At 35.3% G+C, this 17,999-nt stretch overlaps 1 protein-coding gene across 2 annotated transcripts in view; it reads left to right on the top strand.

Moving 5' to 3' along the window:
* LOC142337595 (uncharacterized) overlaps positions 1 to 17,999 on the top strand; it is a 59,556-nt gene that overhangs the window by 6,017 nt on the left and 35,540 nt on the right. Inside the window, exon 1 of one of the 2 annotated variants that reach the window (XM_075386938.1) lies at positions 13,763 to 15,152. The exons of the other annotated variant lie outside the window; for it this stretch is intronic. Within the exon in view, the coding sequence (XP_075243053.1) occupies positions 15,003 to 15,152 (150 nt within the window). The 5' untranslated portion in view covers positions 13,763 to 15,002. Of the gene's footprint in view, positions 1 to 13,762; positions 15,153 to 17,999 lie in introns of those variants that run through there. 2 annotated transcript variants of the gene reach the window in all.

Genomic DNA, 17,999 nt, shown 5'->3' with positions numbered 1-17,999 from the left:
TTTCCAAAACTTTATTGGATTGGGAATGTAACAAAAAAACAAAAAATAATTATACCTTTACAAACTTTTCAGCTTCACTCTCTGGAGTTATCTGTTTTCTCTGTTTTCATTTTTCTAACTTTTGCTAGACAAAAAATTGATCAATTTGTGATTTTAATTCCTGTGCTGTCAAAATTTGAATTGCAAAATGAATTTTAAAATTTTACAAAGTGAGCGTCAGTAATTATGAATTGGTTACTCTGCTGTTACCGAGTGGTTGTTTCCTAGTTTTTGCGTTATATATGGAAAACATACACCTCTTGTTTTTAATGTTTATGGTAACTCAAACTCTTTAAGCTCAGAAAGTGAGTCTTTCTTTTTATTCAAAACATTTGTTAACCCGATGGCTAGGTTTTACAATAATGTGTGCAATAAAAACTACATGTGTGTACTTCGGTAACAATTTGCAAAAAGTAAATGTTGAAACCATTACAACTTTATTTTATTTCTACCCATTGCTTTTTTAATTTTAAATGCTTCAGTTTTGAGCCAAATCAGAAAGAACTTAAAATTTGACGACGATCACGAGCGTCAAAAATTCACTAACTCAATCTTCACTTCTATGTTCACAAAAATTCGCTATTCAAACTTTATTTCGCTTCCATTAACGCACATTTTTAGTTGTTTAGTTGTAGCTGGCCGGAAAGAGATGATAACAAGATAAAAAGATGCTTAGCTGCTGTCGTACAAAATGAGAAATTGTAGGGTTTGTTGATCGGCGACGCCAATTCGATTGAATTGCAAGCGAGTGTTTATCTATTAATTCGCGGAGCGAATCAATGCTAAATTTTGTCGAGTGGAATTTATTTATTTGAGTTACAAAATAAATCTTGATTTGGCGGAGCGAAATCTCACTTCTATTTTGTACTAGTGTTTCGCTTAACGAATTACAGTTTACTTTTGAATCGTATAGATTAGGCTTTGGCGGAACGATTTCGAGAAAAGAATTTAGTTGACTGATTTGAATTATGAATTTCAGAAGAATGAAATTGAAAGAATAAAAATGGTTGAACAATAACTTATTCATATCATCAGACAATTTAAAGCGGCAAATCTTTACAAGATTTATGAACAGACATTCAATCATGCAACAAATTGTAAACAAATTTTAACGACGTGAAATCTTGAGATTTGATCTTCAGAAATCTAACTTTACAAATTGAACAAATTTTAAAGAGCGAAAATGAACTAGATAAATGATAATGGATTATCTTAATTTAGCAACTCAAAACTAAAACTTTTAAGATGAAGGTACTATTATACCACATTTCCCCCTTTGGAGAAGTAAATAATGAGAATTATTTAGCAGAAAATTAGTAAAATATGTACTTGTTAATTAAATAATATCATAAAGTTTTGAGAGTTTGAATGAAGTTTTTGAGTAATGTTTATTTTGAGATATTTTCAATTCAGTCACTCTCGCTCTCATAATAACGTTCTGCCTCACCAACTGTCATCGACACCTCAGGTCCTTCGTAGTTTGGTGAAACGTAGTATTGAACTGGGAAAGCAGGAGTTGGTGAGCATTGCGGCACTGTAAAATTCGATTCTACATGTTGTGTTTGTGAGGCGGCCGTTTGAATCTGTGAGATTAGCGTTTTGTTTTCTATTTGTTGTTGTTTCAATTTCTGCCGTCTTTTTTGTTTTCCTGTTACATTCGAACTGGATGTCGTTGGGGGGCATGTTTGTGACGAAGCTGCCGATTTGTCTGTTTCAGTGACCGAAGTTGATGCTCGTGTTCGTTTGGCGGGCATAAGATTTGCGGAGGCTTTACTAGCGGCTTTTCTTTTGGGTCGACTTGGCGGTTCTGCTATTACAATACTAGATGTGGGGAGGTCTATTGGCGCTGCGGGTTGAGTATCTTGATCTGGTTGTTGATTTGGCGGCGCGATTTGTACATGACGTTTTGGTTTGATTGGCATCTTTACTCGTAGTGCCCGTGTTACATTTGAGTGTATGGATGACACAGTGCTGATATCGTCAGCGATTCGACGGTGTTTCATTTTCTTTCCTCCCTCGATTTTTCTTCTCAACTCTTTAGCATGATTATTAATAAGCTCCTCCGTAGTTTTTCCTGTTGGGATCGTTGGTCTCCTATTGGCATAGGCTTGAAGCTCAGTCCCCCTCTCTGCCTTTGTCCCAAATTTAGCCAAATTGGAGTTCCAGATTGTGACTTCACGTTTGCCAGGCTCTTTTATGACAGACGTGTGTTCGTCTGTTTTGATTACAGAGGAGCCGGGGGCCAATACTTCATAAAGTCCATCTAGACTCTTCTTGGACCTTTTTAGTCCTTGGTCGTTTCTTTGCCAGTTTTAGTTCTAATGAAGTCTCTGTCCTCGGTAGTGGTTGGCATACATCCGGATGGAGGATGAATCGGGACTCTTTGTTAGTGTCGTCTTGTTGACGTTTTTCCGCATCTTTACATAAGTGAAATTTGTTGTCCTCCACTTCTGTGTCACTCCTTTCTTCGTTCGTCCAATTCTCATCTTTAATTAGTTGATCCCATCTAACTGTCTCCAGATCTAAATATTTATTTAGAATGTTATTGTATGTTAGACTTTTAGGGTCTGGCTTTGTTGTTATGTTACTTAAAGGCGTATTTGCTTTGCGACCAAAATGTGCTTCAAATGGTGACATGTTTATCGTCTTTTGACGACAGATTCGCAGTTGATATATTATTGAATTTATTGAAGCCTTTATATTAAATTGATTTCGTGCCGCCGTTTTAATACATGCTAGACGATTCTTGATTGTTTGAATTAGCCTCTCCACTAAGCCAATAGCTCTGTGATCGTGTATTGGTGCTTCAATTAGCTCTATATTATTTTGATTACAGAATGCTTTAATTCGCTGGCCCGTTTGACATCTAGCTTGATCTAGTCTAATTGCACGGGGTATACCGTGTAATAAAACATATTCTTGAAGGAATTTCAAAATATTATCTGCATTCGCGTTTTCAAATACCTCAGCTGATGGAAATTTCAAAAATCGGTCAATACATGCAAGAAAGTAGACTTCTTGATTTTTCTCATTATATATGGGTCCGCCAAAATCAATTTGAATTTCTTCATTGGGAACTTTACATAGTTTTAATGGTGCCCATTTTTTAATTGGTATTATAGATTTTAAATTTTTACCGATTTTTACACACGGGTTGCACTTCGCCGTCTTTGTGGCCAAATCACGATGCATATATGGCCACCACGCGTGCGATGCCATGTCTGTCATGCCCCATGTGCCCGGATGCGTGGCGTGGATTGCGTCCACATAGGCGTCCTTTATTGTGTGCGGGAGTGCTATTCTGTCGTCAATACATACACACCCACTCTTCACATGAAGATCTTTCCAGTAACTGTGTATATACGGCGAGATCTGCTTACATCGGTCCTCGTTACCTGTGAGGATACAGTCACGAATTTCTTTAAGTATTGCGTCTTTTGTCGTTAGACTCGCCATTAGAGAGCTGGAAAATATTTTCGATAACGCAAAATTAAACGAGTCTAGATATAATTCGTCGCCTGAAGTGGAAGTGCCTGTTGTGTCTGTTGTCGGTGTTGTTGGGGTACTGGGTGCGGCTGGGACAATTGGAGCGGTTGATGCAATTGAGGGCCCTGCATCCGCGAAGCGAACTCTTGATGGAGTGGATTGCTTAACAGACATGAGGGTTTCGTCGTCGGAATTCGGCTGGGACATCATGTAAACTTGTCTAAATTTTTGGGCTATTCGCTGGAAATTGTTTAAATTACTATGCGACTGATTAGTTGAGCGATTGTAGGCAGAAAGCGAGTTTGGAATGTTGGCTATTTCAATTTCGGGTTTGGTATTTGCATTAATTGGGCTTAATTCGCTAATTGAATTGTCAGTTAGCGTAATATTAGAATGTTCTGGATTTCGCGGTGCCAATTCACTTCCAAATTTGTTAATGGAATTTAGATTATGCTCGACGCATTTTGTGGGTGGATTTCGCGCTGCGAAATCAACGTAATTTTCAGCATTTAATAGAAAGCGTTTCGCGCCGCGCTTAATTACATCCAATTTTGCTACTATGAATTGTTCATCGTATGTAGATATATTAGCGGCTTGTTGATGTGGGTCGCGAGAAATGTAATCCACTAAGCCCATTTTAGAGCCAGGAAGATGATCAATTGAAAAATCGAATGGCAATAATCGGTCCACCCAACGTGTTAATCTGCTATTGTATGACTTATTAGATCTATTTTCTCGCATAATAGATAAGAGGGCTCTATGATCAGTGATGACGGTGAATGGTTTTCCGTAGAGATAGTATTTAAAATGTTCGATAGACCACACCACCCCTAGGAGTTCGAGTTCGTTAACACTGTATCTATCTTCTACTGAATTAAGAAATCGCGATGCGAATGCTACAGTGTGCCAACCATTGGGCGTTCGTTGCTCCAATGCGCATCCTAATCCTTTACGTGAAGCATCGCATTTAATGCGTGTTTCTAACTCTGGATTGAAATGTTTATTTTCCGTTGTTTCCGCAATTTTCTCTTTAATTAAGCAAAAGTGTTTTTCATGCTCGTCCGTCCAAATGAACTTAGTGTTTTTCTTTAACAAAGGTCTAAGAGGGTAACATAGTTGAGACAAGTTCGGAATGAATTTTCCTAAGTGATGAACTGATCCCATAAATGATCTAAGTTTTTTGAGGTTAGTTGGTGCTGCTAATTTTTCAATTGCGTCTGTGTTGCTCGAGAGAGGTGTTACACCTGACTGTGTAATATTGTGACCGAGCCATTCAATTTTGTCTTTAGCAAAATGACATTTTGCCAAATTAATTCGCAGATTCTCTTGGTCAAGTCTTATTAAGCATTTTCGTACCAAATCCAAGTGTTTTTCGATTCTTCCTCTGCTTACTATTAATATGTCGTCCAAAAAACAGAATGTATTTTCTAAACCCGCAAGAGTACAGTCAATAGCTTTTTGAAATTCTGCTGGCATATCTGTTAAACCATAGAATCCCGTTTTAAATCGATATGTTCCTGTCATATCTCCACTAACAATATTAAAGTTACAATGGCGGGCCGTATCGTTATGTAAATTGAGTTGGCTGTACGCGTACTGCAGATCAAGCGTTGTAAAATATGCGGTCTCTTGCGGCGCCGATGATAGAGTTTGCGAAATAGTTTGAATTAGTGAGTCAATGTTCGGCATTTGGTACTTGTTTTTGTGAATCGCTTTGTTGAGAATTTTTGAATCCAGTGCTATTTTTATTGACTGATCCTTTTTCACAGTGATGACTATTGGGGATATGAAAAATTGATCTGAGCAATTGTTTAGTTTTTCGATGTGTCCTTCATTAAGCAGTTTTTCTAACTCAATTTTTACTTTTGGTTGGAGGTGTATTGGTACTTTTCTACCTTTTTGATGTACAACTCGATAGTTTCTGTGAAATTTGGAGTTTACTGTATGATTTTTTGATTTGCCAATTCGTGATATTAGTTCAGGAAACTCTTTTGCTAGTGATTTTTTTATTACACACGTTTGATCCACGTTGTTAACTTCGATTTTTGGACAAGGTTTTTGAGTGATTGTAATACCTAATTGGTCAAAAAGGTCTCTTCCTAATATTGGTCTAAATCCGTCAGGTACTACTGTAATTCTTGCTTTCGAGATATACCAGTCGTTGCATTTTACAGGAGTTTTCAATGTTCCAAGTGGTTGAACTATATCATTCGAAAAAGACTTCAATTCTTGCGGCTTTTTCTCTGACCATTGGGATTGGATACAGTTGAACATTATTTCTCTTGCTAATGACATGTTTATTATGGTACAGCCACTACCGGAATCAAGTAGTAAGTCACAATTTGTGTTACCAATAATAATTGATAAATTTTGCAAAGTTGTATTCGGTGAATCGACGTTTTCGATAGTAGCGACATAGTTATCGTCAGAGGAATCGTAGTCTGAGTGGGTTTCCGCATTATAGTTTATGTAGTTAACATTTTGGTTTTCTTGACTTGAGTTTTGATTTGAAGTGTCTACATTTTCTACTGTATTAATACGATTATTTTGTTGATTAGTTCTCGAGTTATTAAGTCGTCGACGACATACTTTTGCAAAATGATTTTGCAAACCACAATAATTACATTTCTTACCCATGGCGGGGCAAACCTGACGATGTGTAGGTGTCCAACTTTGACCACAACCACGGCATTGTCCAATGGAGGTGCGATTCGTTGTTATCCTCGTCGATTGATTACCACGCACACCCGCGCCGCGAAGTCGACTATTCTGTTGTATCACGTTTACTGCGTTGCCGTTTCCTCCATTGTTGGATGAAATCCGTTGTTGATTTTGGTTGCCCATTTCCATGTTCACTGCAATACTGAGAGCCCTTTCTGGTTCTACCGTATCTCGAAGTAGCTCTCGTTGGATGTCGTCGTCTAACATGTTTGTAATGAAGATATCCCTTATTATGGCTTCCTCACGGTTTTCAAAATCGCAGTTTTCTGCAAGCTCCTTAAGAACACTGTAAAATTGCTCAACTGACTCGCCCTTCTTTTGTTTTCTGGAGAAGAAGACGTATCTATCGAATGTAATGTTTCTGGGGCGAATGAAGGCGATCTCCATCATTTCCCACAGTTTGAGGGTTGACAAATCATAGATATTGTCATGTGGGAATTTTTGTGTTAGCAGACGTCGTCCTTCCGTGCCTATACTCAAGTATAACAGAGAGACGCATTTTTGGTCGCACAAGTTCCATGGTCGTTCTCCACAAAGTATTCCTGCCTCAATTAGTTTCTGACATTTGAGCTCCCACTGCAATTTCAATTGATTATTTCGAATTCGTCTGTCTCTTTCTGTTTCCTCTGTCGCATCTTCGATTGGTGCCTCATATTTCGGTTCTGCCGGCAAACGAACTTCTGTCGGTTTAGGTTGCAACAATGTATCAATTGTGATGTTTTCCCGAGCGAGAATCGCTAATTTCACTTGTATTCTCCATTTCTCCCATCTGATCGGTGGGTCTGAAGTCGGCCGTTCCCAAAATGGCTCTATCGATAGAGGTGTTTTTCGGGATTCGCGAGCTGACTGCGCCATGTCGTACAAAATGAGAAATTGTAGGGTTTGTTGATCGGCGACGCCAATTCGATTGAATTGCAAGCGAGTGTTTATCTATTAATTCGCGGAGCGAATCAATGCTAAATTTTGTCGAGTGGAATTCATTTATTTGAGTTACAAAATAAATCTTGATCTGGCGGAGCGAAATCTCACTTCTATTTTGTACTAGTGTTTCGCTTAACGAATTACAGTTTACTTTTGAATCGTATAGATTAGGCTTTGGCGGAACGATTTCGAGAAAAGAATTTAGTTGACTGATTTGAATTATGAATTTCAGAAGAATGAAATTGAAAGAATAAAAATGGTTGAACAATAACTTATTCATATCATCAGACAATTTAAAGCGGCAAATCTTTACAAGATTTATGAACAGACATTCAATCATGCAACAAATTGTAAACAAATTTTAACGACGTGAAATCTTGAGATTTGATCTTCAGAAATCTAACTTTACAAATTGAACAAATTTTAAAGAGCGAAAATGAACTAGATAAATGATAATGGATTATCTTAATTTAGCAACTCAAAACTAAAACTTTTAAGATGAAGGTACTATTATACCACAGCTGCCATAAAAAAGATCAAACTGCCATGTTGCAAGCTAAAAATCCAAAATTAATAAAATTTGTGATATGAACGGTTAAAGTTGCTTAATAAAAAGGCAAAGCAGAATAAGTACTGAATCACGTTCCGAGGAATTGAGTTAACTAATGACCTGACCATTAATATCTTAGCACTATCATTCTAACACAGCCAGCAAAGCCCTAAGAGAGTTATCAAAAAAAACTTTTTAGCAGTCCTAATGGCTGAAAAATGGACAACAATGGAACTACAAAAGACGACACTCAAGTGCACTTAAAACTCAAAAAGCAAATGATAGTATCTTAGTGGATGAAAACGTTAGCTAAAAGTTGGAGCCAATAATTTGCCTAAAACAACGCCGCACTAGAAGGTCAATAAAAAATTTTTTGTTATAATTTTGATTCAAATATTCTTCCTGAGATTTTTTTTATTTCATGCATTTCCCCAGAAACGGACAACTATAAATGGCAATTGAAACTCATTCCAAAATTCATTTTCTCTTTTGAAGTTTCTAAGCCAATCAGATTCGCTGGAAAAATTTTGAGCCGTCACCGTCAATACTCGATTAAGTAGTTTTGCAGCTTGATTTGTCCGGAATTTTAGTTTATTTTTATTGTTTAAAATATTTTATTAATTTAATTGATTTTGTTTAAATAAAATAATTCAATTAATTGCACCGAAAAAAGTGCTGTCTTGATGCAGTAACAGTGATCAACAAAATTATCACAACAAATATGTTCTCGGAAATTCATTGTCATGAAATTTTTCACAAAACACAGAGATAAGTTGACGCTTGTTTATTGACCAATTAAGAAAAACAAACGCAATTTTATTGAAGTAATCAAATGTGAAGCAATGATCAAGAAAAATTCTTCGATTTCTTCCCAATAATAATGTAGACTTTTCCCTTAGAACAACTAAAGAATGTAAAATACTTTAAACGTGCATAAATTTCCTCTCTGTGTTTGCTTCAGTAATAAGCAGCCTATGTTCAAGAGGATAAAAGTCTGTTTTTAACCTATGAACAAGCTAAGTGTTCTTTGAATTCTCGCGATTTTTATGAAACATTAACGATGTGAGCGTGATTTCAAAGAATCCATAAAAGCAAATGTGACCCATATCTGGCTTCGAATAAGTATTAAGATTTTTTTATATACGTTTGCATCTTAACTTTAAATGCACATTTTGCGGTTAATATCTTAAGTTCATTTCCCCATCTTTATATGGACGTCAATATAATATGAAACTTATAAAATAATGAAAACTGAGGCCCGGGATGATTTGGCAGAAACATGAATCGAATCCAAACATTGCCCCCCCCAATATTTGAATTTGATTCACTTTTGGGTATCCTCCCAGACGTTAAATACCCGGTCTAGATCATACCTTTTGTCACCCTAATTCGAATCATAGTCTGTTACCTCGAATAATAAGCTATTGCAAAATTTAGTGAAAAAGTTGATTACCTAATCGTCGATTTGCTTTCTGAGATCAATGCATTTCTGGTAATATGTTAATATGACTCCGATTATTGATCAGCTTTAATAAACCTAGGGTAGATCTTGTGAAAGGAGCCATAAAAGCATAATAGACGGCGTTTTATGGAGAGTGAGAATTTTGAATTATCGCTTATGAGTAGAGACCAGTTAAACCAGCCACAACACCCGGGTCGAGACAATTTTTGTAAGAAATCCACTGAAATGCGCTGATTTTTCAAAAAATTCAGCGCAAAAACCTTACATAAAAATGCGCTGAAATGTGCTGAAATGCGCTGAAACTTTGCAAGAAATGCGCTGAAATCCACTGAGTTTTGAAAAAACAGCAATCACTGGCAATCGAACCCTGCTCTCCGGTGCCGTAGCCTTCACTCAATCCACCGCGCCAATGATTCCTGAATTTCTTTCCTATTTAGTTTGATTTTATATTAAAAGACAGTTTATGAGGAAAGCGCTGAAATTATGTGAGAAATGCGCTGAAAATTCAGCGCATTTCTTACATATTTTCAGCGTTTTTCAGCGCATTTTTTAAGAAAAAGATCATCATTAGTTCTCGAGTTATTAAGTCGTCGACGACATACTTTTGCAAAATGATTTTGCAAACCACAATAATTACATTTCTTACCCATGGCGGGGCAAACCTGACGATGTGTAGGTGTCCAACTTTGACCACAACCACGGCATTGTCCAATGGAGGTGCGATTCGTTGTTATCCTCGTCGATTGATTACCACGCACACCCGCGCCGCGAAGTCGACTATTCTGTTGTATCACGTTTACTGCGTTGCCGTTTCCTCCATTGTTGGATGAAATCCGTTGTTGATTTTGGTTGCCCATTTCCATGTTCACTGCAATACTGAGAGCCCTTTCTGGTTCTACCGTATCTCGAAGTAGCTCTCGTTGGATGTCGTCGTCTAACATGTTTGTAATGAAGATATCCCTTATTATGGCTTCCTCACGGTTTTCAAAATCGCAGTTTTCTGCAAGCTCCTTAAGAACACTGTAAAATTGCTCAACTGACTCGCCCTTCTTTTGTTTTCTGGAGAAGAAGACGTATCTATCGAATGTAATGTTTCTGGGGCGAATGAAGGCGATCTCCATCATTTCCCACAGTTTGAGGGTTGACAAATCATAGATATTGTCATGTGGGAATTTTTGTGTTAGCAGACGTCGTCCTTCTGTGCCTATACTCAAGTATAACAGAGAGACGCATTTTTGGTCGCACAAGTTCCATGGTCGTTCTCCACAAAGTATTCCTGCCTCAATTAGTTTCTGACATTTGAGCTCCCACTGCAATTTCAATTGATTATTTCGAATTCGTCTGTCTCTTTCTGTTTCCTCTGTCGCATCTTCGATTGGTGCCTCATATTTCGGTTCTGCCGGCAAACGAACTTCTGTCGGTTTAGGTTGCAACAATGTATCAATTGTGATGTTTTCCCGAGCGAGAATCGCTAATTTCACTTGTATTCTCCATTTCTCCCATCTGATCGGTGGGTCTGAAGTCGGCCGTTCCCAAAATGGCTCTATCGATAGAGGTGTTTTTCGGGATTCGCGAGCTGACTGCGCCATGTCGTACAAAATGAGAAATTGTAGGGTTTGTTGATCGGCGACGCCAATTCGATTGAATTGCAAGCGAGTGTTTATCTATTAATTCGCGGAGCGAATCAATGCTAAATTTTGTCGAGTGGAATTTATTTATTTGAGTTACAAAATAAATCTTGATCTGGCGGAGCGAAATCTCACTTCTATTTTGTACTAGTGTTTCGCTTAACGAATTACAGTTTACTTTTGAATCGTATAGATTAGGCTTTGGAGGAACGATTTCGAGAAAAGAATTTAGTTGACTGATTTGAATTATGAATTTCAGAAGAATGAAATTGAAAGAATAAAAATGGTTGAACAATAACTTATTCATATCATCAGACAATTTAAAGCGGCAAATCTTTACAAGATTTATGAACAGACATTCAATCATGCAACAAATTGTAAACAAATTTTAACGACGTGAAATCTTGAGATTTGATCTTCAGAAATCTAACTTTACAAATTGAACAAATTTTAAAGAGCGAAAATGAACTAGATAAATGATAATGGATTATCTTAATTTAGCAACTCAAAACTAAAACTTTTAAGATGAAGGTACTATTATACCACAGCTGCCATAAAAAAGATCAAACTGCCATGTTGCAAGCTAAAAATCCAAAATTAATAAAATTTGTGATATGAACGGTTAAAGTTGCTTAATAAAAAGGCAAAGCAGAATAAGTACTGAATCACGTTCCGAGGAATTGAGTTAACTAATGACCTGACCATTAATATCTTAGCACTATCATTCTAACACAGCCAGCAAAGCCCTAAGAGAGTTATCAAAAAAAACTTTTTAGCAGTCCTAATGGCTGAAAAATGGACAACAATGGAACTACAAAAGACGACACTCAAGTGCACTTAAAACTCAAAAAGCAAATGATAGTATCTTAGTGGATGAAAACGTTAGCTAAAAGTTGGAGCCAATAATTTGCCTAAAACAACGCCGCACTAGAAGGTCAATAAAAAATTTTTGTTATAATTTTGATTCAAATATTCTTCCTGAGATTTTTTTTATTTCATGCATTTCCCCAGAAACGGACAACTATAAATGGCAATTGAAACTCATTCCAAAATTCATTTTCTCTTTTGAAGTTTCTAAGCCAATCAGATTCGCTGGAAAAATTTTGAGCCGTCACCGTCAATACTCGATTAAGTAGTTTTGCAGCTTGATTTGTCCGGAATTTTAGTTTATTTTTATTGTTTAAAATATTTTATTAATTTAATTGATTTTGTTTAAATAAAATAATTCAATTAATTGCACCGAAAAAAGTGCTGTCTTGATGCAGTAACAGTGATCAACAAAATTATCACAACAAATATGTTCTCGGAAATTCATTGTCATGAAATTTTTCACAAAACACAGAGATAAGTTGACGCTTGTTTATTGACCAATTAAGAAAAACAAACGCAATTTTATTGAAGTAATCAAATGTGAAGCAATGATCAAGAAAAATTCTTCGATTTCTTCCCAATAATAATGTAGACTTTTCCCTTAGAACAACTAAAGAATGTAAAATACTTTAAACGTGCATAAATTTCCTCTCTGTGTTTGCTTCAGTAATAAGCAGCCTACGTTCAAGAGGATAAAAGTCTGTTTTTAACCTATGAACAAGCTAAGTGTTCTTTGAATTCTCGCGATTTTTATGAAACATTAACGATGTGAGCGTGATTTCAAAGAATCCATAAACGCAAATGTGACCCATATCTGGCTTCGAATAAGTATTAAGATTTTTTTATATACGTTTGCATCTTAACTTTAAATGCACATTTTGCGGTTAATATCTTAAGTTCATTTCCCCATCTTTATATGGACGTCAATATAATATGAAACTTATAAAATAATGAAAACTGAGGCCCGGGATGATTTGGCAGAAACATGAATCGAATCCAAACATTGCCCCCCCCCCCAATATTTGAATTTGATTCACTTTTGGGTATCCTCCCAGACGTTAAATACCCGGTCTAGACCATACCTTTTGTCACCCTAATTCGAATCATAGTCTGTTACCTCGAATAATAAGCTATTGCAAAATTTAGTGAAAAAGTTGATTACCTAATCGTCAATTTGCTCTCTGAGATCAATGTATTTTTGGTAATATGTTAATATGACTCCGATTATTGATCAGCTTTAATAAACCTAGGGTAGATCTTGTGAAAGGAGCCATAAAAGCATAATAGACGGCGTTTTATGGAGAGTGAGAATTTTGAATTATCGCTTATGAGTAGAGACCAGTTAAACCAGCCACAACATATAAAACTACGTGGTTAGGAGATCATGATTATATTCTGTGATAAAAGCAATAGATGGTATCGAATATTGCAAACTCAAAACTTCAAATGAAAACTTTATCTATACCTAACGAAGTTACCCTTCTGTTTTGTCCTTGTATCATTTTCCAATTGACTTTCAGCGTCTTAACTTCGGGATTACTCTCTGATTGTGTTTCTCCCTTTTGAATCTCTGTTTCCTCTCCTATTTGAATCTCTGTTTCCTCTCCTATCTACCCGCTCCCCCCTTTAATATTTTTTTCATCCGAAAGTGTGAATAAACCGAAACATGATATTGTTCGAATAATTGTTCGTCCGGACTAGTCAAGGTCTACATGAGATTGTGCTTGACCGAAATTCAGTAATATCGATTATAGTTGCCGCCAGCATCCATAACTATATTCTGTCAAAAACATTCTGTTTATGCAGTAAAAGATTTCAACTTTACTACTAAAAGATGCCAATTTAAAAGCATTCAATGTTGTCTGCAGTCATTACAGTTTATATTTATCATTATAAAGAAGTCAAAATGTCAAAAATTCTTAATTATATAGAACCGGCCGGAGAAAGCAAAAATTTCCACCGTTTTCACATTACATAAGAGCTAAACGACGAATGACAGAAAATGGAGGTCGACTTTGGTATCAAACTTTTCACCCGTATACGTGAATTTGCCCTATATATAATGTTTGTGTTAATTTATAAACATCATGTGTCTGTAAGATCGCAATTTTAATCTTGATAAACAAACATTAATTTCCCAAAGTAAATCCATATTTTACAATCAGAGTCAACGTGGTTCAATTGAACGTACATGAATCAAAGGTAACCTTTTTTACAATCTATACGCAATATATTCAATGATGCTGCTTCTAGCTTCGGCTCAATTTGTACTAAGATATTTTATTAGCATATATTAATTATTAACGACGTGCGTTGTTCCTTTTTTCGCAGCATTTCGCGCTCTTTTTCCACGTTACGTTTCCGTCACTGCGCTTAAAATTCCCCCTCTCAACATTTTACAATGTGCTTTTTTTCCAATATTCAATCGTCGACACAATCTGAAAATTATTGTAAAATCGAAAAACGCTGAAATTATCTGCTTTTAGCAGGTTTTTTGTTTGGTACCTTCACTGCACGGAATTTAGCTGTTTTGAAGTTGAGTTTTATTCGGTTTTTATCCCCTCGAATTCAACTTCCCAAATAATCACAATTTTCCACCTATTTTAGCATAACTGGGAAAACTAGTTTGCTGTTCCCCCTTGCGTGTTTCCCGGCAGTTTATCATTGCGGCATGGTATGAAATATGTTGTTATCACTGAGTTTATTTAATATCTAAAAGGTGCTAACACTCTTATTCGACACGCTTTTAATTAAGGCGACCACCTTCTTTTAGACATTTGACGTCACGTATATGCGTTCTAGTGTGACTGTTATGAATTCAATTACAGAAGCCATTGCGTCTAATTTAGCCCAAAAACATTTGTCGGACACTTCAACCCTTTTGTTTATAGTAAGAGTTCGAGTTTAAACGTAGGTCGCGATATTGAACATACTCTCAGTGAAATTAGAATCTCAAACATAGTGATGAAATTATGCAAACAGCAATACTTGTGATCAAGTGATCAATTTCGCTCTATGACTTGTCGTGGTCAAGTTTGTTCTTTGTTTTGTGCCAACTTTACCACATTAGACCATAAGTTATTCAACAGACAATAGAAATATGTAATAATCATTTCGTTACAAATTCGCGTAACTTTCATTTAACCCAATAATGCTGGTTATGGTTGAAATATTACTACAACTTTATTGCTGTGTATATCGAACCCTTCAATGAGTTTCGAGTTCATTTAGTGCTTTTTGTAGTAAAATTGTGTCGTCTGAGTTCCGTCTTGATTTGTTAACTTTTTATAACTAGGGTTAGTTAGTGGTCTATAAGTTATTATTTATGGGCAACCACAAATCAGGCGGCCGCAGCGTGGAATACAGCAGCAGTTACCAGGAGAAATTACGGAGAGATTTTGTCTCGTTTAAAACTGTGAAATATTACGAGCCTGAAAGTGGGATTACATGTAGCGGATTTTTCAGTCGGCGAGCGGTAAGAAAAAGCTTAAATTGATTGTTAAATCGCTCGATACCATTAAAATCAGTAGAAATTTTCCATTAAATGTCTAAGCAACGCAGCTTATATATAATCGATGGAATCATTAAGTCTTCTCTAACATTTTAAACTGCTCACGGGTTTTTGAGACTATTGTTATTATGAAAAAATGGTCTCACCTACCCGTGAGGGAGCGGCAGAATAGATATCAGAAATGAAAGCACGACATGACATAACCCTGGGAATAAATGCATGAAGCAACCGCTCTAGTTCAAGACACGTGAGCAACGTGTCGCAAAATTTGATACATATCAATTTATAAACATCGCGTTTTGCTTCGTCTGCTTCAATTAAGTTCGTTTAGTCTAAATCCATGGGCTATTTCAGAAATAGTTTGTGAAGAATTGTAAAACTCACAGGATTTGAGCAGATTGTGGTTGAAGAGGACTGCTGAAATTCAATGATAAGAATCAAAAACTCTAGTATAAGGGATTATTACTGACTGATATTGCACGATTGAGAACCCTCGTAAAATTCAAGCAGAATTATTTACATAAGTCAAACAAATATTTCCCATAGAACATTTCAAAAAAGTTGGAACAGGTCAATCCAACTTAACAAAGTTGGAAAATTTACAAAAGATCGATGAAAATTTGAAACGATAAATCAAATTAAATAACTAGATTATTGTTCCGACTCCTCTTGAGGGGGGAGGAACTATATACTCAAATGTTTTTTTTGTTCAGACAATTTTGGCCGATCGATATATTCATTGTAGAGAGTTGAGACTGGTATCATTAGAAAGCTTGTCGAGCGTAGAATATGAAATTAAAAAGGTTTTTTTGATTTTTGTTTTTACAGCGAGTTATCGAAGTTTAAACTTTTGAGAAAATAGAGTGAATTCCGTTAATTTGTTTCCCATTTTTCGGAATTTTTTAATAAAAATTTTCTAATTTTGCAAAAATTTGTTAATTTTTTAAGAAAATGTTGTTGATTTTATTTTTGAAGACAAAAAATATTTTCCGCTATTTTAATTAAATTTTTTGTCAAAAACTCTGGCTAAATATTTCAAAGTTCAGACTCTTTAATCAAAAGCAGCATGAAATAAGTTTCTGTAGTCCACTTTGATTAAATTTACAGGAAGTACACATCCAAACACCACTAACACAATCTTTGTAGACTCACAAGGGGCAATTTGAACTTCAACTTCCGTTGCGAGTTCTCCGTAATTAAAACTTTGCCGCTTTTTGCTAAATTTATTCGTTGATAATCAAAAACGCAGCATTTATTTTTGATTTTTTAAATAACAAATTTTCTACATCTATAAATTTCAAAAAAATAAGTGTTCTTAGAGGACGAACAACATTAGCAGATCAATTTTGGACCATTCTTGGACCGTTACAATCTAAAAATGATTCGGATTGTAATCATTCGTTCTTTTTTTATAAAAAATTTGATATTTTTTTTACATATTAATTAAATAACAGAACATTTAAAATCACAGCTCACTAGTGATTGGTCCAATTCGTTTCCTAATTAGCTCTAAGTTATTGTATCTATTCTACTACTTTAAAGCCTATGGTCGTTTTCACTTTAAAAAAGGTTTAATATTTAACTAAATAAAGGCTTATTGAACTTTGCCTCCATTTTTCTCCTGATTTTGTCAACTTGTAGCTTAGAGTCGGCAATGAAATAATTCTTCTTCTTTCTACAAAATGAAAGTTCAATCTTTATTGCGGTTTTACACCAAAATCTATGGTTTTCTGGCTTATACTACAAGATTTCATATTTTTGTTATTTTCAGTTATATGCCCTTTTTTCACGTATTCGAGTTTTGTCATATTTTCACGTTAATGACGGTTCATATATCAATTTATTGGCGTTCAAAATAAAACAGAGTCAATAAAAATAAAATCCTTAAGGATATAGACTCTAGAATTAACGGCTTCGACAATACTCTCTCAATGAATTTCATTGAAATTTTTAATTTTGTCTCTAACTGTCGTTTTTGTTTTGTTTTTTTTAGTCGTTTGAATTTTCCTGTACAATGACTTAGTTTCATTGGATTTTCAAGGAAGAACTGATGAGCCAATATTCTGATATTAGTAGATAGCTGATGGCTTTCATGACATTGAAAACAATTGTTTTCCAAAATAAAATGACCCTTTTTTAACTTTTTGCATTTTTGTTCCTTTTCTTGTCTGTTTGTTACCTAGTCTCGTTAATTACAGGCCAAATATCACAATATTTTTGTCAAGTTAAGGTGTAAAAGGGATTGGTGTCACAAAATTTAATGTTTTCAAAGAATTCGCTATGACTTTACTGGCTTCGACGGGGGTTTTTCACAAAAAATTAAGATAACTTTTGATTTTTGTCATATTTTTCGTTCTTTTTGTAGACGTAAGATATATTCTGGAAAATTGCAGGTCTAAATGGCTTCCTTTGGAAGAATAAACGAACCTATTTAATATTATTCAATTTGTAATTAATGGCTTTCATGTCTTTGTAAAAAAAATTTTTTCGAAAAAAGACAAATATTACTTAATTTCGCCTTTTTTCTTTTTTTTCTAATTAATACCTGGTTTCATAATAAGAGGTCACAGAATACATTGTTGTTGTTCGAAGAAGGTGCAATTAAACACATTTTGAGGGCCAAATTAAGCTTTACGTTTTCGAAATCGTTTTGTGGTAAAATTTAACTGATTTTTTGTTTGTTGTCTAATTGTTGTTCTTTTTGTAACCGCATAAAAATTGAATACCGACAGTTCCTAATTCCCATCTTTAGAAACACTGGTAATCGTAAAGCGAAAGGTTTTCTCGGTTGATTTCTAATGGTTTTCAATA

This window comes from Convolutriloba macropyga, chromosome 4 (assembly GCF_964194025.1).
Source record: "Convolutriloba macropyga chromosome 4, txConMacr16.3, whole genome shotgun sequence".
Classification (NCBI taxonomy): Eukaryota; Metazoa; Xenacoelomorpha; order Acoela; family Convolutidae; genus Convolutriloba; species Convolutriloba macropyga.
Note: the sequence above shows the minus strand (reverse complement) of the source record. Positions and strands in the feature narration are given on the sequence as shown.